The 27484-nt window shown below is 39.2% G+C and overlaps 2 protein-coding genes across 2 annotated transcripts; one reads left to right on the top strand and one right to left on the bottom strand.

Annotated features, from left to right (window-relative positions):
* The first annotated feature begins 124 nt into the window (after positions 1 to 124).
* Positions 125 to 3811, top strand: sumo3a (small ubiquitin like modifier 3a). The gene is made up of 4 exons (XM_067459159.1): positions 125 to 281; positions 1198 to 1326; positions 1594 to 1665; positions 2254 to 3811. Exons 1-4 carry the CDS (start codon positions 261 to 263, stop codon positions 2314 to 2316), a joined length of 285 nt encoding a protein of 94 aa, XP_067315260.1. The 5' UTR covers positions 125 to 260; the 3' UTR covers positions 2317 to 3811.
* On the bottom strand, positions 3353 to 27193 carry abcc6a (ATP-binding cassette, sub-family C (CFTR/MRP), member 6a). Its single transcript, XM_067459157.1, has 31 exons — positions 27066 to 27193; positions 26151 to 26327; positions 25583 to 25708; positions 22326 to 22463; positions 20579 to 20698; positions 19352 to 19413; positions 19116 to 19247; positions 18445 to 18651; positions 17399 to 17576; positions 15724 to 15885; positions 15238 to 15330; positions 14178 to 14381; positions 13722 to 13868; positions 13490 to 13577; positions 12411 to 12480; positions 12168 to 12294; positions 10969 to 11145; positions 10654 to 10821; positions 10366 to 10558; positions 9985 to 10063; positions 9373 to 9481; positions 9055 to 9262; positions 8659 to 8969; positions 8325 to 8524; positions 7924 to 8050; positions 7503 to 7604; positions 7177 to 7323; positions 6680 to 6838; positions 6391 to 6557; positions 6022 to 6216; positions 3353 to 4801 (listed from the first exon to the last, which is right to left on the bottom strand). Exons 1-31 carry the CDS (start codon positions 27105 to 27107, stop codon positions 4693 to 4695), a joined length of 4524 nt encoding a protein of 1507 aa, XP_067315258.1. The 5' UTR covers positions 27108 to 27193; the 3' UTR covers positions 3353 to 4692.
* Positions 27194 to 27484: the final 291 nt, after the last annotated feature.

The following is a 27484-nucleotide window of genomic DNA, read 5'->3' as shown; positions in this document are numbered from 1 at the left end:
TTTAGCCCTGCTGCTAGAACCTGGACGGTAAACGATCAGCACGGCACGGCCTGCTTATCTCCAGAAATTCGCGGGGAGCTTTGCTCGCTCTCGCGAGTCGCGAAAGAGAGGGACGTCATGTGACCAGAAACCAACCAATCGTTAATAAAGTAGGTAAAGGAAAGCGCGTTCCCGTCGGCAGCTGTGTTGCTCTACAGTGTGGAGAGCGCATCTTGTGTTCAGTATATTTCCATAATACAGACCAACAGACACCTGCAAAAATGTCCGAAGACAAGCCTAAGGTGAGCCTCCGATTTGTTACTTCACCGTTTTTTAAAGCTTTGCTCAAAACGAGCCGGATGAGGCCGAGTTCCAGTTTCATTTTGTGCAACCTTGCTCTGATAGTGAGATTGCGCATTTATGCGGGAGAAAGGCGGTCGGCATGCAATCATTGTCTTGTTTTCATGCGAATGCCATCCGTTTTTGTTTTATAGGCTTATATTTTCATTACTACACGTTTAAAAAGATGCGTAAATCAGATGCTCATTCAAAGTCCGCGATTGTTTTGTATTTACCGCGGATTGGCCCCGGTGTAATTCAACGTTTGCGGGGTTTTCTTTGTGAGCGGAGTGGCGCTGACCGGCCACGTTACGCCACTGGCGTAAGGAAATGCCGCAAGAACAGCGGTACGGAATATAAAAGAATGTCGTTGTATACTATATTCGTTCACAATTTTGATGGTAAATATACGGTTAACGTGTATAATCCACGTCTATCAACAGTATTCATCCACAAAGTTTTATTTGAATAATCTATCGATTACGGAAATTGAGTTCTGAGTTGCACCTCGCTGCGCTAGATGCTTAAAAATGGCGCACAGAGCCGCAACAATGTTTGACTAGAAGGTTAATAGTTGGTCCTGCATTTGCATTTCTGTTTTTGTGGACTGTACGTCTCGTTCTGTTCATTGCTGTTATTGTTAAATAAGTGGTCATGATGTATTAAACATTGTTATAATTCGCATTTTCTTGATTCACTTAGTTCTTAAAAACTTAGCATCCACTAGGCCCTGTTGTTCACAACTTAAGTTGTCGCCTTTCTAAAATTATGTTCCAAGGGCCTCCTACCATATTTCACAGTAGGGTAGCATATTTAAACATGTAAACACAATTTGATCTCACGACACTTCATTGTATATGCTCTTTGTTATGGTTTCAGGAGGGAGTTAAAACAGAGAATGACCACATCAATCTGAAGGTGGCGGGGCAGGATGGCTCAGTGGTCCAGTTCAAAATTAAAAGGCATACGCCTCTCAGCAAATTAATGAAAGCATACTGTGAGAGACAGGTAAGGCTCTTCCTGACATTACAACTAGTTAAATCATGTACATAAGAACCCTGGCACTTAGGACTGCTGTGTGGGCTGTCCATGAGTCATGCCGTGATTGTCAGTGTGTTTTTGGAACAATGCTACAGAAAGCCAGTGAAATCTCAATACAAAACATCTAAATCACTATAGGTAGAACTCGAAAGTATTGATTCTAATAATGATTAAAAACCTGTAATATCAAATTCTGGGCTGATATTGTATAACTAAGCATTGCTTTTCTTTCAGGGTTTGTCAATAAGACAGATTAGATTTAGATTTGACGGGCAACCAATTAACGAGACAGACACGCCGGCGCAGGTGAGCAAAAGTGCCCCTTTTTTATTGCTATCAAATCCCCCATATTATCTTCAATAATATGTACTATTACATTTACCGGTATTTTAATGTTTTGAATGAGCTTTTTATATTTTCAGTTTTAACGTTACTTTTTGTAATAGTGTATGTAATTTTTACTGATTTGTTTTTTTCTTTTTAGCTGTAATATTTTATTTTATTTTAGTTCTTGAATGAAAATGAGAAATGTTTACATTATATTTTTTTCTGTTTTCAGTTAACGAATATAACTCTGGAAATCCCTCATCATACTCCCTATTATTATTTTAATTTTATTTAGATTGCATTAATGATGTTTATTTTAATATATTAAATAGCTAAATTATATTTCTTTATCATCACGTCACACAAAATCACGTCACAAAAAAGAAAAAAAAAAGACATCTTCAATCATCAGGTCTCACACAAAACACCCGTTTTATGTGTGACCTGATGATTGAAGATGTCTTTTTATATAACTTTTCAATACAATCTAAATGAAGAGTTGAGAAGCTATACAGTATTTCCACACCTTTAAAGTCACTGATTTTTTTATTGTTTTGTATTTGTTAGTTGGAGATGGAGGACGAGGACACGATTGACGTATTTCAGCAACAAACTGGCGGCTCCTGCTAAAACTCCACACCACCCGGACACCACGCTTATCTATTTTATTCCTCATGATGTTTCATTCAGATGCTTTCACATTGTTTCCCCTTCTGTTTTTCTCTCTTCTGTCATCTCTAGCTTTCCTAGAGTGGGCATCACAAATGTTTCCAGTAATATTTATATACGTAATGGTTAGACCGCTACTGTGGTGGGAAAACTCAAGAAGGCTCCAGAGGGCGTAGTTCTTTAAATTGTCCACAGGCCCCACCAGCCACCTCTGCAGGGTTTTATGTTTGCTCAGAACACTGATTCACTCGACAAGCCCCCCTGACCGATCACAACAGGGAACCATTGACCCCTCCATAAGTGTATTTGCCCTATAAAAAGTGAAGAAGCATAGTCTTTTTTCTTCATCTTTAAATTCTTAAGAGCTTTAAGTAGGCCTGTTTCAACTCAGATTGTATTTTGTATTTGCCTGTATGTGTTGTAGAAATATGTTCAACCAGTGTTGTATTCATTTGCCTTTTTAATGGGGCTGCTTCTCGTATAAGCTCACTGTAGGGACGGGATCTATGGACCATCCTGTTGGTCGTTTAAAAATGAAGAGACTGACTACATGACAATTTATAGTGACCCTTTCTGGACCAAAACCCAAAGATGGTACTCTATTAGCTAATGAAGGCAGGATTACACCAACTAGTTCTAAGTTTATACTTTTAAATGTCTGTAGAAATATATCCATTTACCATTCCCATTTCCTCTTATATGTTGGTTGAGGAGAGTGGAATGACCTAACTAGACCAATAAATCTTGTTTTTTTTTTTTTTCCTCCCCTTTTTAAAATCTCAAATCTGACTGGGTCTTGAAGCAAATCAAAAGGGAATCCTTTCAGGCTTTGTTGTGGAGATGTACCTGTCATCACTCACGAGGACTGGTCTGATCTCTTTTAACATCTCTAGCCCTCCCACCTCCCACTTTAATGCATATGTCTGAAAGGGAGAGAAGTTTTAAGGGTTGACTCCCAAGATTTCAAGATGTTGGCATCCTTCTGTACTGATATGTACTTTTTTTTTTTTTTTTTGTCCTTTACTACTGTAAACAATAAATATAGTTTGGTACTCATTTTTTTGCTGAAGCTTTTTCGTCATGTCCAAAGAGTGTAATTGTTTAACAGCATGCCTTTGCAAATACAAAGCCTGTAGAAAAGCACAATGACGCATCCTTTAGCAATATGTCAAAAGTCTCTTTATACACCGTTATTACATGTATAAACATACAAAACATGAGATGAAGTGTCAAAGATTAAATATAAATAAAATCTGGAGTGTCACATGGGCACTTGAATGTTTGTCACATATGTAGCTTTTTGCATTGTCTTACAAGACGAGATGCTGTGTCTTTCATATCCACTTTTAAGATTAAAATATATTTCTAAAAATCTACAGTTACAGAGAACAAAATGCTTGTAAAACGATTTGGGATTTTTCAAAACTGCAAAATAAAAAAAAACTTGCTTTCAGAATGGTGGTGAACAATATTTTCTTGAGATACTGAACATATTTAAGCAGTCTGCAATATTACTCTTGTTTACAGATTGCATGTTTTTTCATCCAGCCATTATTGTCCATTTTATTTGTTTACTTTGGCTGAAACGAACAAACACCACAACCTACTTTGGGTGACTACTGTTTTTCTCCCTAAATCCTCTCGTAAAAGCTTTAATTAGTGTCTGAAAGCAAGTCTGGAATTTCTTTAGGGAATTTCCGGTCAAGTATATGTGGCAATATGTTTGTAAACATATTTGTCCTCCTTTACACAATTCTTCACATAACTGTCTGTCTATGATGAAGAGAACTATGAAACCACTAGAGCTTATAGAATTGTCTTCATTGATTTGTTATAAAACCAACGTAAACTGTAAAACATCTTCAGCAATTTAGCTTTTCACATTCATGTTCTTTCACCATTGGTCGCTATGGTGCAGGCAGAACAGACACTTTTTCTTCCCTAATTGTTTTTTGTCTGTTTAATTAGGTTCAATACGTATAGGTTTCAATCAGCTACACATTTCCACTGAACACTAAGCACCAATCTTTATCTTCTGGTAGAATGCAGGAATGCAAAAGCTTTCCTCTCATTCCTCTGTAAGAGCTGCATGGAATTACTATGCTCATAAAGATGGCAGTAAACCTGAGTAAACACTTACATCTAAGCTTCATTTCAGATTTATCAAGCAAATCGGTTTCATTTGTGGAGAAATGTGTAATTCAAGTGTCTGGTCTTTTTTCCTCTTGAAGCACCAGTTGTTATTGGGATGTCTCTTGTGTTCTGCACTGAGAACTGCGAATTAGAGAGTCTGCAGAGTCTTTGCTTCACCACAAGGGGGCGCGAGAAGACAGGGCCTTACAAGATACCGGCTTCTCGACACATGTAGTAAAACTGGCCTCTCTTTGCAATAAGGTTATTGGGAGAATCCATCTCCACGATATGTCCTTTATCCATTACAATAACCCTGAGAAAAGAAAAGAAAAGTCAGTATTAATAAAAACAAGATATTACTGACATTTGACTTTGAGCAAGAATAAACATCTAAGTGTTGTCAGATAACCGCTTATATTTTCATGAATTACACAAGATCTGGCGTAACATTAGAACGAGAGTCAAATTTATTCAGATGAGCACGTGGTAAATGACGGAATGTTCGCAAACTGTGAAATGTGATGTATCCAATTCACAATTAAGGTAAGCATCTAATTAACCTTTTTATTATTTAGCCCATTATTATTTTTATTTGTAGTATCAATTTTTATGCACTGGAACCAAGCGAAAATGCAAAACGTCTATTAAAGTTTGCTTACAGTAGCAAAATTTCACGGTCATAAATGTCCAGTGCAGTTAGGCCTACTACATCAGGCCCAAATGCGGAATCAGCATTTTAGCCATGGTATTTTTTTTAATGGAATTTTGGTTAAAAGGCAGAAATAAGGTCTGTGGTGAGCTCAAGCTCAAGGCACGTGCACGTTTTAGGGGTTACGTTGTGAAAAAGCCATTTGTTAACAAGTGGCTAAATGAGAATACAGGCCATTTAGGCTGTCGGGTCAACACTCCAAACAGATAAACTCAGTCTGCCTTTACAGTCTTGCTTATAATTATCCTCCTACACACTTTTCTAGCGTACATTCAGGGAACTAAAAGAGTTCTGACAACTGCATTTAGGAGTCAAAATTCATAAAAGTTGTGTTCATCTGTGAAAATGATATTGAAGGACAAAAGATGCAGGTATCATAAGCTTTTGTTGATCACAGAGCTTGTTTTGTTTTTGTAATCCAAAAGCCATTGGAGAAATTATATTGGGTTTTTGTTAAGGGAACAAGTGTGATGCTAACTGCCAGTTGGCCTACAATGTGATGTCACACTTGCATCACTCTATTGTCAACAGTACAGCAATGAATGAAGCACATTTTACACTGAAGTCACTTTCAAACCAAGTATCATTCTGTTGGTCAACACAGTAAATTCACATGGCCAACTGAACCCGATGTAAAATCTGCAAGGCCTAATTTTTATGACAGGCAAATGGATAACTTACATTTTTATATAAAAACGTAATGTGAGAAAGTATTATCGAACATAATAGCAGCTTTAAGATGTTTCCTGATATACTGTGAAGATTGACATGCAGTTGTGTGGTTTGAAAAGTTTGTTGTTTAATGATTTTGTATCATGACATACTTTGTGTAATCCATAATTGTATTGAGGCGGTGTGCTATGGTAAGAACAGCACAATCCTCAAACTGGCTGCGGATGGTATACTGGATCAGGGTGTCTGTCTCCAGGTCCAATGCAGCTGTAGCCTCATCCAGCACCAGAATTTTTGTTTTTCGAAGAAGAGCTCTTGCTAGACATACCAACTGCCTCTGGCCAAGACTGCAGGAAGAGAATCATTCACCATTGTTAATCTAAAGTCTCTTTTGCAAGCCAATGGTGATCATGGTATAAAGAGATTTCAAACCAAAAACAATTTCCTCATTTGTCTCAAAAACGCTGGATATTTTTGATTAAATTAAATGGTGAAAGAATAGCACTATTAGATGCACATACCTGAGGTTTTCACCTCCTTCTGAGCACTCATGATTGAGTTTGTCTGGAAGTTCAGACACAAAGTTTTTAAGGTGAGCCAGTTCCAGGGCATTCCACACCTCTTCATCAGAATAGGCATCGAAGGGGTCCAGGTTCATACGGAGAGATCCAGAGAACAACACTGGGTCCTGGAAGGATATTAAAATTGCAAAACAGATTTGTGAGTTCATGATCATTTCAGATGCAACAAAATATTTCAGTTATATAGTTATTTTGGTTCCATTAGTTGAAATGTCTTAGTTTTACACACTTGTGGAATGATGGTGATGCGGGATCTTAGATCGTGAAGCCCAATCTCTGCAATGTTGATTCCATCGATATATATCTCTCCTTTTGCTGCTTCCAAGATCCGGAAAATTCCAAGAGCCAAAGAAGACTTTCCTGCACCCGTTCTTCCCACAATACCAATCTGAGATGATAAAAGGAACCAAAGCGTGAGAGACTGTGGACATTTTTTCAGTATTGCTCAACTTCAAGAAGTTATTGAAGATGTCATAAGAGACACTTTGTATTACCACAGTCTCACCAAATGTTTGTCAAGTTTAATTAAAGTAATATATTTTTTAACTTTTACCATCCTAGTTAGAACATTAAAATGGTTATATATTGGTTGGATTATCCCCTTAAGAAGTACAAGCATCTAACCTTGATCAGGAGAAATAAGGCAAAGTATGTACCAACCATAAAAATATATATTTTTAAAAAACAAAATAGACAGCAATAATTGTAGAATATGTATGGATGGACCTTCTCCCGCTCCTGGATGTGAACAGAGATGCCCTTCAGGGCCAGCTCAAGGCCTTTACGGTATTGAAGGCCATAATCTTGGAACTCTATGGTCCCTGTTTGAGGCCAAGATGGTGGCAAAGAACTTCCTTCTATGCTCCAAGCGGCCTGTAAATAATGGTAAAGAGGTATGACTAAAAATGTTTGCTATTACTGACCAACACAAAAAAATATTTTTATTATATCTATTTACATCTAAAAATTAAGGCTGAAAAAATGTGGCAATTTTTTTCTTCTGTAAATCAAGGAAGACAGAATTTTGAATTAGGCTGTACAGCCACACTCACCTCTTTTGGTGTGTCTGCATACTCTTTTACTCTCTCGACTGACACAATGTTGTTCTCCACATCTGTCCATGACCTTACAATCCAACTTAGGAAACCTGTCACCTGAAAAACAGCACAAAAAAAGGCATTTTAAAACAAAAGAGTCACTAAAGAGGACCTGATTTGACTGATCTTGGTCTTGAAGAGAAGAACAACAAATAGCTGCATTATCTTCTTTGCATTTTAATTTGAAAACAACTGACCACAAATTAAAGATACACCTTTTTACTCTTGTGCAAGAGTTAAAAGTAATTTTGAAGCTGAGGTTTGAGGGTGAACATTGCAAGAGCGAAGTTGCCACATGCAATATCTCTAGTAACTCTCGTAATGTTTGTGTTAGTGATGTCGGATTCTGTATAGAGACATTTGAAATGATTCACACCTGAAGTGAATGAGACACAGCCAGACCGACCATCCCAGGGCTCAGGGTTCCTTTTGCCATCACAGAGAGAACAGAAGCAGCAAGAACAATGCCATTACCCAGAAACTCCAAATTCACACCCAGCCACCTGCACATGATGACATCAAGGAATGAGGTTATATATCAGTACAATGTCCAAAATGTATTTCGTAGGATGCCAACCGCAGGGGGGCGGTAATGCACAATGTGCTCTTGCATTACATCAACACCATTTTTTAACCTGTTTTCTCATTTTGTGCACCCTATCTGGCTGTTGTTGAATGCAATAATGCTTCCTGAATGAATGCTAGTCCAGTTTGTGATATTTGATTCTGAGTGTACATTATCGTGATAGTAAAACAGAATTTTGCGGAGGGCCTCACCTTGTAGCTATGAAACGGGGGAAGTAAGCAGTTTGGTTAAGATCCACCTTGTGATTGGCACCCATGATGAAGCGTGACTGCTCACTGAATGCCCGAATGACACTGGCACCCTGCACAGTCTCGTTTAAGTGCGTGTAGATCGGAGAGCGACTCACCGACTCCAACCGCCGCAGCTGGCAGGAAGTGGCCACGTAGAAACTCTTCAAGGGTGAAAAAAGATTGAGAGAGTTTTTAGTCAAAACCCAAATAGGGCTTTACCTGAATCCAACAGGAATGTTGGAAATCATCTATTGTTGGTCTTTCCTGAACCCAATAAATGCAGATTCAGGCTTACCTGTATGAAACCATAGAGGAATGCCATAGGGAGGATGATAACGGCAGCGAAAGGAGTCGCCATCAACACAATGATACAGACTTCCATGAGTTTGAAGAAGTAACTCAGCATCATCTTTAGCCCATCTGGGACCATATTGTCTATAGAATCTATCTCTTTAGCAAAACGATTGAGTAGGTTGCCGCTGGGAGTGGACTCGAAGAATGACATCGGGGAGTGAAGCACGTTGTTCAGAAGTTCCAAGTGAAGATGACGGGAGGCAATGATACACCCTAATGAGATGGCCACCGTGGTACCAAATATGGCTATTCCTAAAACACAGGAAATTATGAAAATGAGTTTTGTTAACTTGAATCATAACTGAAGCTAGGATAAAACACGTAAGACTCTACTAACCTTGTGCAAGGCCGAGAGCTCCATAGACTCCAAGTTTCAGATCTGTGTTTAATTGAGTGCCGTTGATCACAGGCTGATCAGCCCACAAGCTTAACCAGTAATTATTAGACAGAGATGCTGCTTGTTGGAAAGCGTACAGGAGTACAATGGAAACTATTAAAGGCAAACCAATGGTGCGAAAGTATTCAATGTACATCTCAAGTTTGACCTATAGGGGCAGAGAGAGAAAATGGAGGCAAGGTTATAAGCCAGATTTGTGTGGTTTATAGAAATGGAATGTCATATTTTAAAAGAAGGTTTTAACATAAGTGATCTTACTCTGCCTATTCGTGCTTTATCAACCTTAGTCAGTTTCCCCAGGTCTTCAGGGATGTGGTTCTCATCAGAATCAGGTAGTGGCTCAATTGTAATGCTGTTTGTGTCACCACTGAAAGACATTTGAGTTTGAATCAATGAACAACCTTTATGTTTCTCACAATAAGTAACTGATACAGCTGACTGTTATGAGAGCTATTTTGGGTGACTGTTATTGGTGCTGCAGATATGAGTGCTAAAATTTGAAAATTAGTTCGCATTTTAGCACTTCCGTTTATAACATCTTGAATTTGACTAGTTTTTAAAAGTTATATTTATTTATGGCCCATCTTTTTACTTCTGCCGATTGTATGTATGCTTCAAAGATCATAAACGTTGTGTTTGAGATTTTCTTGATGAACAAAACGTGCAAGAATCATACATTTTTGTAGTTCCAGACATGATTTTGCGCAATCCAAAAGCCAAAGGAAACATTCTGTTGCCCTACAAAACTACATCATACCTGCATTCTGTTAGTCACCTACGATTAACTGCAGTCAACAATTTATTTGTCAGTCTCAGTTTTTTGTGTGACATATTTATTATCATTGAATTAGCATATTTAAAGTACCATACCCAATGAGCTGCTCTTGGGACAGATCTCTGGAAAAGCGCATGAATTCAGTAACACTCAATCTTACGGATTTTCTGGAGCCTGCAAGTGAAGTTCAACATACAAATTATCAATAACACTTCTTTCATTTTTTTTTACACATTTGAATTTGACAGATAGCTGTCATCTTAGAAGATCATCTCAGACCATTATGAATTTTCATACTTGTCCTGGTTGGTTTATAATGAATGGGTACCAGTCTAGCTTATAGTACAATGCTTTAAGCAGGAGTATTAACAGAAGATTCATGCTGTTCACCAGAAGAGAAAAAAAACTTTGCCAGTAAAGCTTGAAGCTTGATCTAATTAAAAGTATGGCGGCGAAACCAGTATCCACAACATTACCTCTCTGAAGGGCCTCCGAAAAGCACTCTTTCCTTTCAGAGCCTGCGAAAGTGTGGATGAAATCAGCAAAAGCTCCATTCCGGTTCAGAAGTTCTTGATAGGAGCCTCTCTCACTGATCTCCCCGTCCACCAGAACCAGGATCAAATCCGCCTGAGGCAGGAAGCTCATTCCGTGGGTCACCAAAACCCGTGTCTGTAATGAAAATGTTGAATGTTAGATTTTGTAAATGCTAAGGACCAATTAACCTCGTACAACATGTGTAAGGTGAACGTTTCAGTGAAGGTCACCTTATCTCTCAGTATGCCTTTGGGCCCAATAACTTTGTTGAAGATGTGTTGACCAACATGTGCATCCACAGCAGACAAGGGGTCATCAAGCAGATACACGTCAGCTTTCCTGTAAACAGCACGTGCCAGGCTTACCCTCTGCTTCTGTCCTCCAGACAAATTTAAACCCTGGAAAAAAGTAATATGTTTATACCAAAATGTATATACAGATACATGCTCAATAGTGATGGGTCTCATGGATGCTTATTTATCCTATTGAAACAATCTGAATAATGTAACTTTACCTCCACCTTTTATAAAGTGCAAGGGTCTCACCTTCTCTCCGATCTCAGTAGCGTCTCCTGCAGGCAAATTATCCAGATCTGGCAGCAGGGCACAGGCTTCCAGCACTCGCTGGTACCAGCTTTCCTTTTTTTCCCGTCCAAATAGAATGTTGTCCTGCAGACTGGCATTTTGGATCCAAGCTTGCTGGGGAACGTAGGCAATGGAACCCTATATAAACAGAAGCGAAGAAATGCTGAAAAGACAATCTGTGAGGATGAACTATTTTGCACTTTGAAATTTGATTTGTGACATTTCAATAATACAGAATATTAAATAATCAAATTATGTGTCCTTTATTATACTGTTTATGGCCTAGTTTCACAAACAGGGCTTAGGCTAAAATAGGATTAGGCATTAGTTCAATTAGGACATTTAAAGGACAACTCCGGCGAATTTTTAAGTTTATCTTGATCGTTATATCTTTGTGAGTACAGTTTATAGTAGAAAAAAACGAACCGGATTGGTGCTTGCAACGCGGAGGTATTACAGTTAATGCCCCCCCAAAATCAACAATGTCACTAAAGAAGTGTTTTCTGGTTGTGAGGAAAAGATAACCATGTTCAGCTTACCAAATAAACAAGCATTAAGGGAACAGTGGATGCAGTTTGTTTTTACAGAGCAACAACGGAGTTCTGCAAGTGTGTTTGTTTTTTCCGGGTCATGAGTCAAAACCGCATGCAGTGAGTGAAACTGCATCAAATGTCAGCAATCGATGCATAAGTGCATATATAGAGAATTGAAAGTTATCCATGATGTGTGTGTGTGTGTGTGTGTGTGTGTGTGTGCTAGCTTCACTAGTTTGGCTGTTATCGGATAATAATTGGTACAGCGTGTCTGTCTTTTATAAATATGATAAAACTTAAAGGAAGTGTATGTAAGATTGTGGCCAAAACTGGTACTGCAATCACTTTCAAATGACTGTAGAGCGGTGTATCCTCTTTCCCCTCCCCCCTGACTCGAGGTTGCCAGATAGGCTGCAGGAACGTTTTTTGGCTGCAGATTGGCAGAAACTGTGTGTTATGTACCCTTTAAATCTTGATCCTAAAAATTAGTTTATTTTAGATTTTCATATATTATTGAACGACAGGGCTCACATAATGGGCACCTATTCTATAATCATAAAATACCATTGAAAATTTTGATTTTATAAAATATATACAATGAGAGTTATGGTTGATTAGTGCAAGTACCTTGACTGAGACTGCCCCGCTTCTTTTTTCAGTCTCCCCAAGCATGGCTGAAAGCAGCGACGACTTCCCACTGCCAACATGGCCGACAACAGCAACCAGCGAGCCACAGGGAACTTTAACGCTGATCCTGCTCACACACACACACACACCCAGAGTAAGTGAGGGGGAAGTTGCTGAAACTTGGACACTTATTGCCTGATTGTGTATTTATGTGCCTTATGGAAACCTTCAGGATAATGATACCTTTTTAGACACGGGGGGCCATCCTTAGACCAGCTAAAGGTTCCATTCTCAAACACTACGCCATCCACATCTGAGAAGTAAAGAGCAACAATGAAAGTAAATAACAAAAGTAAATAATGTAATATCATGCCTTAATCACCTACCATTACATGCAATCTATGCAGGCAGACTATCTGCACACATCTATGTCACAAACACAAATTGTTCTAGAGGAAAGTGCAGATAAAATTACAGAGATTGCTTCTGGGAAACTAGATTTCTGCTGCAGCTTGTGAAATTATAGACTCACTTTAATTACACAGTCTAATTAGCTTCATCTTCACAATAATAGCTTTCACAAGCTATCTCGAACAGATTTGATGAACGCCGCCCTCCCCCACCCCCCATCAAGTTAGTTTGGATAAACTAACCTCTATGGATGTAAAAAATATAGCTTTAAATAGGGGAAGACATTTTATATTGTAAAAAAATAAAATAGGTTTTAAAAAAAACAATATACTAACAAGTACATATAGATGTAATTTGAATTGCAGAGTAAATAAAAAATATACATTAACATTGTTGCAGTGTTCAGGCTAATTGATTTTTAATGGACTGACGTTTTGTGCAAGGTCTAAGGTAATCTAATCTAAAATATTAAAAAATAAAATTAAAAAAAGCCTTTGGCCCGAGACACTGGAACACTAGGAGGCTTTAGCATCCCTGCAACCTTACATAGAACAAGCAGTTTAGATAGTTGGAAAATAAAAATAAATAAAATGTATTTTTTTTTTATAAAATAAAATAATAAAATGTTATGTAGTAGGCTACACTTCATTTACATGTAGCCAATCCAGTGAATCTTTAGAGATCTCTAATTGTTTGTTCCAGGGAGAGGAAGTGAGACATCCGTACCATCTAACTGTGAAATTTAGAGGCTATTATCAAACTGTTGTTAATCTCGCTCTTGCTCATATTTTTACTGACAGGCGGAGGTGAAGAGCAGAGGAAAAGTCTCATAGAGTACAGACAACATTCAGTCTGTTTTTAGCCGTACAGATCTATTGCACAATAATGTTTGTCAACAAGTGGTCTCTCACCAGATTTAAAGGATTCTCTTGTTACATTGTCTGGTTTGAGTTCGTCTTGACAGAGAAATTTCCCAAGACGCTTTAGAGAGACGAGAGCCTGCAACAGAAAGAATAAGTTTCACATTTAATTCAAGATCAGTAGAATCTTGAAATAAAGCAATAACTTAATACATAATAGCAACATTAAATAATCAGGGCAGAATATATATAGAATAGTATGTGGAGATCATATAATTCTCACCTGCATGGTTGTGCTCATGGCAAAGGGAAGCTGGCTTAGAGGAGTTTTCAGTATGTTGATGAGAGCCATTGATACAAAGATTTTTTGAGCATCCAAAACATTCTTATCATCAATGAGCACATAGACACCAAACATGGCAAAAGCAATCTGGCAAAGAATGGAAATAGCAATCACAGTCAAAACTATAATATCACATCGTGTCTTTTAGGTAATGTAAGCTGACAATCATTACTTCTATATAGTGTCTATTTAGATTTAGGTCCTTCCTAAAAGTGTGTCCATGTTCAAGAACATATTTTTTAGAACATTTAGACTTGGACCTGTATTCAGATTTATGAGCTTTAAGGTCTTGGATTTGGACTTGAGTACCACAACACTTGGTGACATCCCTGACACAATTCTTTAAAATCTTTCTTAGCTGAATTTAAGCTAAGAATGTTAAGCTGAATTTCTCACCAGAAAGGACGAGGAGTTAAATGAGGCAATAGACACAGAGTACAAGATCTGAGATTTCTTCAGCGTTTTAAGCTCCTTCTCTCTGTATCCCAGGACTTGCTCAAGAAAAGCCTTTTCCCAGGCGTAAAACTTCAAGATCTTGATACCATTCAGAATCTCGTTCATTAATTTGACCCGTCCATCCATGTACTTCATTTGTATCTCCTGTGGAATGAACAGAAAACAGCCAACTGTCATCAACACACCACACGTTTTAGCATAGCACCACTAAATAGAGAGCTATTTGGCTTTTTTGTTTCTTGATGTCTGGCTGCCCTGCTGACAAAAAGCTATGTAGCATATTTCCAGTATATGTTGTGTTATTAATACTGATCTTCTGATGTTCCTATAGCTTCTTGATGGTACCAGAAAGACATACATGATCAGAAAAATGAGTGTTTTGCTGATGAACATGAAGCTTTTTCTGCTCCACCAGTTAAACCAGCATCAAACCAATTTACACTGGTGTTCTTACACTGGTCTTTTCAGCAGAATTTATTTTATGTCAGAATAAAGAAGGCAATAAATTCCTAACTGCATGTTAAGATATTCTAGAACACAATAGCTATGAGCTGAGAGATTGACTCAATCAGTGGCATGCCAAATGTCTGTTGTTTTCTGAAAATAAAATTTGAGTTTTTATTGCCATTTGCAAGCGTGTGGTTGCTTTGCTTCAGAGGAAGCATGGGGAACTTCAAAGGAGCAAGAGAAGCTTGAATCCAACCCGCACACTCACGCTGTGCTCATTTCACTATCTAAACCAGCTGTGGACCCTTCACGCTGACTTTAGCACTCATTCATTCATAGCACTCCTCAACAGTCTGATGTCTCAGAAAACATCTTATTGGGTGAGATGTATGAGGATATTAGCTCATTTTTATCTCCTTTAATGAGAATCTCATTTAGAATTAACCATCCCAAAAGCGCATCATTGCACAGTTCACAGCCCCTTTAAGGAGTCTGGGCCTCAAAAAGCAGGTGAGTAACAACACATGAATCCCTAAATACAACATTACAGTACCTGGAGTTTGCTTCTCTTCCTTGCAATGAATCCATTCAGAGGGAAGATAAAGATCACTGTCGCAATGCCCGCAAGAGCTGATGGTCCTAAAAGCTGAAATAAGAGATGTCTTGTTTATTTCTTGGGAAGCTGAAACAACTATTCAACCAATATCCCCACATGTTAAAGGGTTAGTTCACCCAAAAAGTTGATCCAAACCTGCATTAATTTCTTTCTTCTGTTGAACACAAAGGAAGATATTTGGAAGAATGTTTGTATATAAGCAGATTTTGAGCCCCATTGACTACCATGGTAGGGGAAAAATACTATGATAGTCAATTGGTCTATGCAGGTTTGGAACAACTTGAGGGAGAGTAAATGACGACAAAATTTTCCTTTTTGGGTGAACTAACCCTTTAAAAATGCAGTTCAGACTTTACTTATATTATTAGAATGGAGATAGATTACTGGAGCGGAATGAAAATACACAAATATGTGTGCCCTTACCTGCCAAAGAAAGAAAAGACAGAGTGTGACCTCAATAGGTGCCAGCCACACCGCATTGAAATACACCACAAAATCCATTAGCTTCTGGGTATCGGCAGAGACCAGATTGACTATCTCACCCACTGTGCATGTTCTGCGTGCTGCACTATTCACGACAAGAGACTGGGGATAAACAAGATGCAACGACAAAAGAAGAGAGAAAGATTGATTAAAACATTTCATTATTGTAATGACTACTAGAAACACTTCAAATAGTAGTACTGGAAAACAACATGTAATCTGAGACAATAACTGACAAAGGACTTAACAAACAAGGAGTATATATATATATATATATATATATATATATATATATATATATATATATATATATATATATATATATATATATATATATATATATATATATATATATAAACATAGTAAATGAGGGAAGTAATCAGGAACAGAAGGGTGCATGGAGTATCTGGCAGAGTAGAGAGGCCGATGGACCAGAGCAACATCCATGGCCTGGAAGCCCAAGGTGGAGCTGCTGGCTCACGGGAAATCTGAAGGGGTAGAGGGTCGAGGTGCAACCAGAGACCCAGAAGTCTGTGGTGGAAGCTGAGCAACGATCCACCAAGGTTGATCCGGAGCGATGAGGGAGCCCGAAGGAGTTCCAGGGCAGACAGGCAACGGTGGAAACGAGGGAATGCAGAGCCGGGACAGTGCTGATTGGCTGACAGGCCGAAGTGGAGAAATGGGCCTGGAGGCCTGAGGTGCTGCTAGGGATTCAGCCTCATGCTGAGTTGGTGGACGGAAACCCCAAGGCGAAGTTGCAAAGCCGTACGGAGCTAGTGGCGGGGGCCAGAGCCAAGGAGCTGGACAACACCAGCGAAGCATACGGATCCAGGGGACTGCCATAACCAGTGGAGGAGATGGGAAAAAGAAGTTAAGCAGGAACATTGGAGGAGGATGATCCCTGGATGGGACCTGGAGCATCCAAAAATCCCGACAGGACCAGCGAAGAAGGCAAGGATTTCGAGTGTGGGGACTTGGGTGGGAACTGGATATGCGGACCATAGATCCTGGCTCTGGGGTGAACTGAGTAGCATGCGTAGACTCCGGGACTGTGATGGTAATATTATATAATATTATATAATATAATATAATATTATATTATATTATATTATATTATATTATATTATATTATATTATATTATATTATATTATATTATATTATATTGGGACAGCATATTGGGTAATTGACCATTACACTAACATTCTTAATGCATGGATATATGGCATTGGTCCTCCCTTTGCAGCTACCACTAAGCTTCCACTCTTCTGGGATGGCTTTTTTGGAGTTTTTCATTGAAAAATGTTGTGCATTCATCCAGTAGAGCATTTGGATGTTGGAAGAGAAGACCTGGTTTGCAATCGCGCTCCAGTTCATCCCAAAGACGGCTGAGTTGCTGTTGTTCCTAAATACTTCCACTTTCCAATAATAGCATGGCTAGATGCTTGATTCTATACACGTGACAATGGATTAATTAAAAAATTAAGAGGTGTGTCCCAATACCTTTGTCCATAAAGTGTAGTTGTACTGCCCTTGAATACTCCCATTACTTAAAAAACATTGACCAATCACAGAACCATGTTTTAACAAGGTTTTTGTGCTAGTGAGATGGCCTACCTTTCTGTACACAAGACCCATGACAGCTGTTTTAACCCTCATGCCCACAGTAAAGCAGGTGTATGTGTACTGGTGGTTGAAGACAGACTGAAGGCAGGACAGGAGGAACACAAGAGAGGCGTAGAAATAGCCCTTCCAAAGCGGAGCATCCTCGTCCTTCATAAAGCCTAACAACAGACTTTATAAAAAAAGAGAAAAGGAGGTGAATGAAGGCACTATATAGTATAAAGAAATTTGCTGATTTTTGATGTAACTAAGCATTTGGCTAGATTCCTCTGTAACAGACCATATCCAACCATTGTGGTTTGGCTCAAAGTTTACAGCAGCGCTTAAAGCCACAGCTTTCTTTGAAAATGAAGAATGGTAGATTTGTGGAGATTAACAAGACGTAGCATGTTCAACTGGAAAAATGTTTCTCTGAATGCTAACCAAATGCTACAAAATCCATGTTGGTTACTCTGAGGGCAGAAGACCTTGAATGTTTCCACAGTTCCCACCAAAGTCCACCTTTTTTGACACAACATCCCAGTACAATATATCTGCTTGCTACAGTTTGGATTTCCCTGCTACAGTTTTCTGGTAGCTGACTGAACCTCCCATTTAGCTGGCAGCTTTCCTATAGTAACCACAACCCCGACAGTGTTCCTCTACCCTCCCTGAAGCTAACACGTCTACGGCGGACAGAGCGCTGTGGTCATCTCTCGCTCTCAGGCTTTCAGACTTGAAGCCATAATTGCTTCTCTGTGGGCATAAACAGCATAATCTCTGTCTGGCTGGTATGGCGTCTCTGACTCAAGCACCTGCCGCACACTGCCACTTCCTGTTTTCATCCCAAGATATTGTTACCGTAAGATGTCTCTTCTAAAAATATTTTGATAACCTAGCGAGCTGTCTTTAAAAGCACAGAGGGGCCATCTGTGTTTATTTGAAGGCAGAACTTTTCATAAACACAGGCCAAAGCCTAACTTACCCTACACCAAATGCCCAAAGTTTGAGAACTTAAACTAAGGATGAGGTCAAGATGACTTTTTTGACTTTCTTCTCACCTTAGAACCTGTGGAACTGAAAACATGAAGGCATCATGGACCATGAGGCACAGGGTCCCGGTTAGGAAGTAGGGTCCAAAGCTCCGCGCAAGTGTCCGTAACAGACAGAATCCCGAACTCTGCTCTTTTTGAATCTTCCTGAGGAGTTGGGCCTGGTCTGGTAGTCGAGATCCCAAGGCAACACTGGTGCTTAGGTGGTTCTCCTGCCTGTAGATGAAGAAGAGGCAAACGGACATGTGCATAAGAAATTGGTGATGAAGCCTAAATGCAGTTGTTAAGCCTTTTAATCCCTCTTTGTAAGATTTAATTGAAAACAGAATGACATTAAAACATCCTGTGGCACAATGTAAGTTTCCACAAATTGTAAAACGCATAGCAATTGGACCTCTGACATGTGAGCCTTAAAAGAGGATTTCACAGGACTTGAAAACACTGCATGTTCAAAGCAGAAAAGTGTTAACAAGCCAACCAGTTGACACAATCCACTTGTCTCGATGGTGTCCACAGCAGGCCTCCTTTTCTGTCTTATATTAGGTCTGTCTATTTGTGGGCATCTTTCAGATGGAAATACGTTTGCACTGATCAAAGCAGCATGAGGATCCACAGCAAACAACATAAATGTACACGTGCTCAAACGGAAAAAAAACGTCTGATGTTTCAATGCAACTCACTGCTGTAATTTGGTACGCTCCGCTGTCCATTCTTCTTCCAGGTCGGATATGATCCTCTCTGATGTATCCTCTTCCCTCAGACTCCACAGATCTTCTGCTTGCAGAGGAGAACGGTATCCTTTAAAAACCAACCTGGAAGCACACACAACACAAACGGAATACATTTCTTTAACTGGACCAAGTATTTAAAAGTTTTTACAAATTAGTAATGGTATTCAAATCATTTAATTCCATACCCGCTAAACCACCAGAAGAGGATCTTGGACAAGAACGATGCATCTTGAACAGGACATGCATTCTGAGAAAAGGAAGAAGAACAAGTTGGAACAAGTTGGTTACAAATACACTATATTCCCAAAAAAATACAGCATGTGGATATGTTTAAATATGTTTAAATATGTTTAAATATGTTTTTGGTTTAACAAAAAGTAGGCCAAATCCCATATATATATTGGCCCAGTTCACTAATTGTACCAGTACCGTTAACATTAAAAATTCATATTTATCTAAAAACACTTTAATTAAAATATGATACATATACAGATTATATTATAAACTATAACAAGGTTTGTCAAAACAGTTCTAACATTATACAGAAAAATAACCAGGTGGAGGGTTGCACAATTTTGCTTTCTTGGATGGAGAAAGCAGTGGCTAGAAATCATATTTGGCAAAAGTCGACTAAGAGTAAACAGAGAAACAGTGTGAAAGCATCTGTGAATAAGATTGGTAGACCTCTATCTGTGTGTGTATGTGTGTGTGTGTGTGTGCCTTATGTGCCGCAGTAACACACTTCCACCCACTGCTGACCTCAGTACTGCCCCTTTGCCCATATAGCCGTCCACCCAAACACACACTCTCTCCCGCCTCCACACCGGAGGTCTCACTCTTCAGGATGCTGTGAATAACCCTACACAGGAAGTGACTGAGCCGGTGGTGACGGGGGGATGGGGGGTTCAGGGGGTGTGGCACATCGTCTGTGGCTACAACCTCATCACAAACACTCTTAATTCCTCTCTGAGCTTGTTTCTTTGTTTTTCGCTGGAAGACAACAGTCAGATGGACCACTATCTCACAAGACGTCAGGAGATTACATTCTGTGTTGCTCTGCTCTGTGCTATGTGTGTAATTTGCATACATAACAACCAAACAGTGGGCAGAATGAGTCAAGAATTTGGTTTAAAAAAGGATACAACATTATCCGGGAAGGAGGACCACAGAGTGTCCATGTAGATGAGTCAAGATGTTTTCATGTTCTGCTGAAAACGTCTCTTTTATCCAATCAGGATTTCAGCTAATATCTAAGTGCAACATTCTTGCGGGAGACAGTAGTTGGAAATGCTACCGCCATTACCATAATTCACTTTAAAATGGGGGGTTTGTGTTCTATATTATATAAAAACAGAAGTAAACACCACAGGATTGTTTGTGATGGATTATTTTAGAGTTCGCTCTGTTCGTACCTTGAGAACGGCTTTGCCTGAGGGGGCCTGGTCTGCAAAACAGCTGAGGAAGAGCTGCGCCAACTGCAGGGCGAAGTAAGAGAAAAAGGCCAAATACCGCACAATATCCGGAGAAAGACCCTGAAAAACAGAAACAGCGGATCACATACAGATTAGAGAAAGAGAGAGAGAGACCATAGGCAGACTTTCCCATCTAAATGAGTACCGCAACCAGGGATTTCCCATAATGCTACTGTGATGCTATTCCAGCCCTGATCCGCAGACTTCCCAACATGCTGTTTACAGGCTGAACATTCTGTTCCTATAGAACTCTCTGGAGCGCGACTTGTTGTTGAATATCCAAAACTACCTCTCTTAATGAACCTTGAAGTGCTTGTTTTCTGAGGACATTCTGGTCAATCAAAATGTCACGCGAGAACTCCCTGGCTAGCCGCAGAAGAACTAGTTGGTGGAGAATGCGGGAGACGTGTTGTTTACTGAGTTGTGTCATGTCCCAAACTAAGGATTAATGTAAAAAATATGATCTGTTTATTCTATAGGAAATTGTGCAGTGCAGTGCCCCTTCTTACTTCGCCTAATGTAAGAAGACATGGGTGTGCACGAGCATTAACAACATAGTAAAGCTTATTTTGAACAGTTAAGGGAAATCATGGTGAAAACCAAACTCTTTAATGGCCTGCTTTATTTAAATGAATTACGTATGAAAAGAGCCATAAAAGGCTTCAAGTCACGCTACAATCTGGAAACTCATAGATTGCTGCTGTTCAAACCTCCGGCCACTATTTGCTGGTGAGGAGCCAACTGTAGCTATATTTACAAATGTTATACATGTGCTGTTCATATGCTGTGCGTGCATTTCTAAACGTATAGTATACTAAGTTTATCTTTCTGGTGTCCTGGATATAGAGTCTTGGCTACACTATTGGAGCACAAGCCATTTTGAGACAAATCTGTAGTAAACATCCGTTTGGCCATGGAGCCCCTTGCCAAGATAGAGGCTTTCTTTTTTACTACACCACAAAATAAAAAACAAGGCCAGTGTGGTTACAGTGGTCAAAATGTAGGTCAGTCAAAATGTCATCCCACTCTTATCCAAGCATAAAGTCAGGACAATATATGCTTATCTGTCTTTATGTTTTGACCCACTTTGCATGAAGTGGGGCAGAACCACCTAGTCTCATTTCTAAAACTCTTAAACCTGCTTTCTTGATAGTTTTTTTTTTTGTTTTTTTTATTGTCCTTAGGCTAAAATGACTGTGTGGAATATGCAATTAATTTAAAAAAACATACTTTAGCCTGGTTATTGACATGGCATATTACATTTTTATAATTTAAAAGTATGACACTCATACTGTAAGGTACAATAAGCGCAGATTTAAACACTTTCTGACATATGTTTTAAACTAACACCTACATGTACTTGGACTTCACCTGAACTCATGATATGAATGTGACAAACCAAGTCCAAGCATGGGGAAAATCAACAGTACTAAAAGTAGAAACTGCTGGAATGCTGAGCTGCCAAGTGTTTGTGTGAGTGTGCTGCAAAATATTTGCTTGTTCATGTATAGATATGTATCTGCTATGACCATGTATGCATGTTTGCATGCGTGCACCTGTATTTCATCCATATGTCAATACACCCATATGTGGCTGTATGGGTAGGGTTAGTCCAAGCTTTTGTTAATGCATCGTGAAACTGAAATTCTCCGGATGTGGGGTCTGTGTCAGTTGTCATTTTTCTCACCTGTTCAACAGCCAGCTGGACCTTTGCATGAAGTGGAATAATGGAACAGACCACGCCCAAAAGCCAGAAGAAGAACAGGAAGACAGACGAACGGCATCCCCGCACTCTCTCCCAATGAATCACGCACACAGCTAACACCTGTCAAACACACAGCTGTTAATGACATTGTTCTCATCTGCTAAAATTACAGTTCATACAAAACAGTAATAACAAATGACTTTAAAAAGGAGCCTAATTACAGATAGCGCTCTTCCTGATGAATATCTACTGACTGATGCAAGTTTACTTTAAAGGCAAAGTATGTAATTTTTTCAGTTTTTCAAAATACTTTCTCCTATCCCAGCCTAAGCCATTCGTAGGATCCAGCCCCATTAAGTGTAGCCAGTGTGGTTCTCTTTGAGTGACCTATGGCGTGAGTTTAGGGATGGGACTGTCTGTTTGCCCGACCAATGGAAAACAGGGAAAGTGTTCAGGGAAACTTCATTACTTCATCCTTTTTGAAATTACACATTTCATATGAGTTACGCAACTCATTGTGAAGGACTTTAAATAGAGTTAATTATATTTAATAGATTTAAATTACAACTACTGAGGCCATGACCTTTAGAGAAAAGGAAGATCAGTAAGAAAATAACTTTTATCCTGTCAAAACAACACACAACCAAGAAAGAAAGATATGGGGAAAAAACATTTGTAGCATGCAAATTAAGCTACTTCATCATCAAAGCATATGGATAAAAGTGTTTAAGAACTGACTTTAACTCTGAACCCTGAATGCAGTGACAGTAATGGATAAGATCAGAGAAAAAAAGTAGATGCATTTTTTTTAGGCAAACCTTACTTGTACAATTGTACAAAGTACTTTAGTGATGACCTGAAGTCAGTAGCTTTGTCGAGGTTATATTGGGATTTTCCTGTCTACCACCACAGCTGTCTCCTCTAATAAAACAACACATGTAAAGTGTGGCCTCTGTTGATCTCACATCTCTCTTAATTACTGTCTTTTCTTCATCCAAAAACAATTTGACATTCTCCATGTCTCAAAACCAGACCAGTTCTCGGCAATCCCAAGCTTGATGTGACGTTCATTTGTTGGAGTATCTCCTAGGTAGCGCAAAACATTTGATTACATAAAAAGCAGCCTCCTGGTGCGGTACAGATTAAGGAGCAGGGCTGGACCCAAAGACGCCTCCTCAAAACCAAACCAAAGCCATATAACCTCAGAGAAATGAGGTGAAACCTTTAAAAGGAACTCTTAATCATGTCCTAATGAAAGATGCCTGCGGAGGTTTGTTGCGCTACCTGGAAACAGAACATGCAGACCACATGTAACATCTGCATTGTTGATGTTGTGTTTTGACTTTCCCGTCTCACGAGAAGAAGTCCTCTGGACAGTGGGAGGAAGCCAAAGCTTGTAATTATACTGGAGAGTTACGAGCGATAGAAGACAGAGACAGATCTCCTTCCTGCAGCTTAAATGACAGCACGCAGTGAAACCGGCAGCAGCTTATGGTTGGTAGAAAAAGTAGCCAACCATTACAGCATACTTCAGCTCCACACAACAATATTAACCAACAATTCAATATCGAGGGGGACCAGATGTACAGGAATGTGTAATGGTTATAGCCCATGGTTAAAGGTTTGTACCAAATTAGTTAAAGTAAAAGATAATGATCAAATGATGAAGAAAAGTATTGTAAAGAGCCATTTCAGTTGTCCGAATCTGGTGGACTGATGGCATACAGTCCCAGCAAAGTGTGCCAGACTGTGGTAGTTTGATGTATCTTCTTCGAAACTAGCACTCATAACTAACCTGAAAGATGGATCAGTTCCAGTAACGATCCACTTATTTGGGCAAGTTTACAGTGTTCTCTTAATGAATCTGGTGCTACAACAATCCAGACGGTGTTGTAAATAAATTGCAATTGGGGGGAGCAACCTACTCAGTAAATTACCCCTCTAGGTTTAATAGAATTGTGGTGGTTGTTGCTAAACTGTTCATTACATAAGCCTAAATATTACGCAAGCAACCCATAGGTGGTAAAGGAGGTTGGGCAAAGCAACGAAGCAACATTTTCAGAATTTAAAAGCAATATTTTTGCACCTTCTTTATAAATCTCTAAAATTGTTATTGAGGTTTTCAACACGCATTCCAGCACTTGCCCAAGCTATGACATTGCTTTATTTCACTTTTGACCAATTAAGATTATAATCTGTTAAGAAAGGGGTCGTTTCAGGACAAGATCACACTGTTTAACTCTTAAAGTGTTTTTTCTATGACACTAGCCAATGTTGACTTAGGTGTCTGAAGAGACCACAGATGGGTCATGAGTCTGGTCTGGAGCCCAGAAAGCGATGATGAGATTGTGTTCATTAGGCCTTGTGTAGGTGTGCCCCTAACCTAGTTTACCTCAGAATGTCACAGTCTATTAGATGAAAACAGCTCCTGCTGTGTAAGCTTTTTTACAGACATAAGCAGGTGTGTTGAGAAATGAAGGTAGAAGTGGAATGACTGAAGCTTGCATCTTTAATGTATATTTGCATATGTGGGCTGATGCATCCATCTTTAAGACATATGGTTATGTTTTGGATACTGGTTCCTAATATGGGATGCTGGTGTTCCCACTAGGCTTATCACAAACTAAATTAAGGTAGATCCACACACTGCTGCAAAATCCCCACAGTTCTACTTGATGAAGATCATCTGTACCAAAACACTGGTGAATAAATGGGAACTTTACTACAGTGAGGCAATCTACCTCTTTCATTTGTTGACATGTTTGACAGATTTTCTAATGTCAGACATACATACATAGGCTACATCAGACGTACATATGTCTCTTTTTATTTCTTCACCAGCATGACTTCTTTGTTTAACCAACTTTAAAAGGAAAACAAAGCCAACTGGCTTCAGTAGCTAAAATGTACATGGTTATGCTGGCCAACATTATACACCACAACGCTAACCAATGTAAACTAGTCTAGGCCAAAATGGAAATTAATTTCTGCAAAATTTCATGGGAAAAAAAGGTCAAATGTCTATTGTATCCACAGTTCACACAGAAGTTACTTTCAAACTAAGCATCAGCCGAATTCAGGCGAGCGACTTGAAAAGTGTGTTGCAAAGTGTGCATGGGGAAATCTTTCAATCTCATGACTGCCTAACTCCTGTTCGCGTGGATTCCTATTAAAATGACTGATTTCTCCTGCTACCGTTACATTTTTATCATAAATTTGAAACTTAGAGGTTACATTACCACGGTGAGACTGCGTAAGATGGGACTGAGCAAGAAGACAAGGTGTTGCTGGATTTCCTGTCTTCGTTCCAACAGGATGTAGAAGAATTCCACAAAACCAAAGGATGCCAAGAAGAACCCCAACAACTGTAAAAGAGCAAAGAGGAATACAATTCATATCAAGGTGAGAACTGAGTCACTCTCCCGGATGCTCCAGTGGTCGATGACTGTAGAGAAGAGGTGCGATTTACATTATGATAAGACTGGATTGGAATCTGTGTGACTGAACAAACGGAGGAACAAATGTATTTCAAACAAAAGAGTTTTAGAGCGGAAGGGTGAAAAGTGACATCACAGCTCACTAGAGTGCTAACCGCACTTACACCACAAACTGAGGTTACACACACCACTCTCTCTTTTACTGTCTTCCTCAGCCACTAAAGCGAGAACTCGACCCCTCAGTCTACCCAGACCACCACGTTCACTTTGTTTTAACATTCTGGTTTGAATTTTATAGCCCACAAAGCTGGTACTTTTGAGACCCGAACAGGCTTGTATAACATTAACAGGTCTTAGTGGTCTGTCTCACCAGCTTGGCACTGCAGAGTGAAGAGAGGGGCAGCCGACCTCGGCCGTGGCAGTACAGATGAAGGCAATAGAATGGAGAGAGGACCCACAGGTAGATGCATGGAGCCCACACCAGGACTGTGTTCTGGAAGCAATTGCTCAGTTCGGGGTTATGCGTGTACCATGTCTGGTTCCAGTCCTGGAAATGAAAAACAGGGTGTGCTTAAATTTTCAACCAGTTATATGGTAATTGATAGTCTTCATTCTTTCATCGGATCAATATTGTCTTGATCCAAACCCTCTCCACACAGAAACCATATACCTTCTTGATCCAAACCCTCTCCACAAAGAAATATGATCTGAATGTTCAAGAACATCTAAAATAAAATTAGGTTATAATTTTGAAAATTCTCGTGCATTTTTCTTATTGTTTATTGCTTATCTTGGCCAAGCTCATCACTTTTCATATTACTGGGTGAGAAACAGCTTGAGATTGGACTAAATCAATGTATTTGAAGGAACCGATCTGCCATATACTCTGACAACTGAAGAAGTTTGTGAAATCAGTGTATTAAATCGTTACATTTCCATCTGCTAGCTTGTTTAAAATATTATGTCATGTAAAATAAATCACATTCTAAAGTTTGACCACAGTGCATCATCTACAGTTGATGTGAGTGACACATTTAATAAATAAGCCTAACTGAAAAGTCCTTAATAAAATAGCAGTACTGCAAAAATAGATATATTCTGGTTTTATGGTTCTTGGCAACATACAATGTTTTCAAACAAACTTTCAATATAAATATCATACATATTACAGGTATAGATGTGACATAAACAAAATATCAAATCAATGATATATATTCATTGTAATGATATATTTATATTTGAAAAATATTCAAGATATAAAGTCTGATATTAGAGGATTGCTCACCCATAGTGGGTCAAGTCCACTTAGACTGCAAAAGGTATCCATTCACTCGTCTGGTCCTGAGGCAGTACCTATCCCTGCTGTGTATCCTGGTTCTTTAGACTGTTCTGTCACTCTGTGCTGTGCCTGAGTCAAACTCTCCCTCCTTCCTGAGATCTCCTACGCTCCCCTATTCACTTTTGTCACTCCTTGTTTCTGAGTGTCTGGAAGTGTCTGCTTTTTGACCACCAGTCTGACAGCTGCTTAGGTGGGTGGTTATATTCACTCTCTCCTCCCAGCAGTCTTCTTTAAACTCTCTGTCTCTCCCTCCTTCTCTATTTATCTTCCTCTTTCCCCGACTCCCACGTATTTTAGAGTCTTTATCAAAACAGTAATGTGGTTTTTCAAAACTCTCTGACACCACCCTGAACATAGATCTCTCC

This window comes from Pseudorasbora parva, chromosome 12, assembly GCF_024679245.1.
Source record: "Pseudorasbora parva isolate DD20220531a chromosome 12, ASM2467924v1, whole genome shotgun sequence".
Lineage (NCBI taxonomy): Eukaryota > Metazoa > Chordata > Actinopteri > Cypriniformes > Gobionidae > Pseudorasbora > Pseudorasbora parva.
This window is presented reverse-complemented; position numbering and strand designations above follow the sequence as displayed.

What these genes read in the sequence shown, in the direction of transcription:
- sumo3a (XM_067459159.1), top strand. Translation starts at nt 261, where the DNA reads ATGTCCGAAGACAAGCCTAAG. An exon ending in TGTCCGAAGACAAGCCTAAG is followed by an intron (nt 282 to 1,197) that starts GTGAGCCTCCGA and finishes TTATGGTTTCAG; the next exon opens with GAGGGAGTTAAAACAGAGAA. An exon ending in AAGCATACTGTGAGAGACAG is followed by an intron (nt 1,327 to 1,593) that starts GTAAGGCTCTTC and finishes CTTTTCTTTCAG; the next exon opens with GGTTTGTCAATAAGACAGAT.
- abcc6a (XM_067459157.1), bottom strand. Translation starts at nt 27,107, where the DNA reads ATGGATACCTTTTGCAGTCTAAGTGGACTTGACCCACTATGG. An exon ending in AGCTCTCGGCCTTGCACAAG is followed by an intron (nt 8,970 to 9,054) that starts GTTAGTAGAGTC and finishes CCTGTGTTTTAG; the next exon opens with GAATAGCCATATTTGGTACC. An exon ending in CCCCGTTTCATAGCTACAAG is followed by an intron (nt 8,051 to 8,324) that starts GTGAGGCCCTCC and finishes CATCATGTGCAG; the next exon opens with GTGGCTGGGTGTGAATTTGG.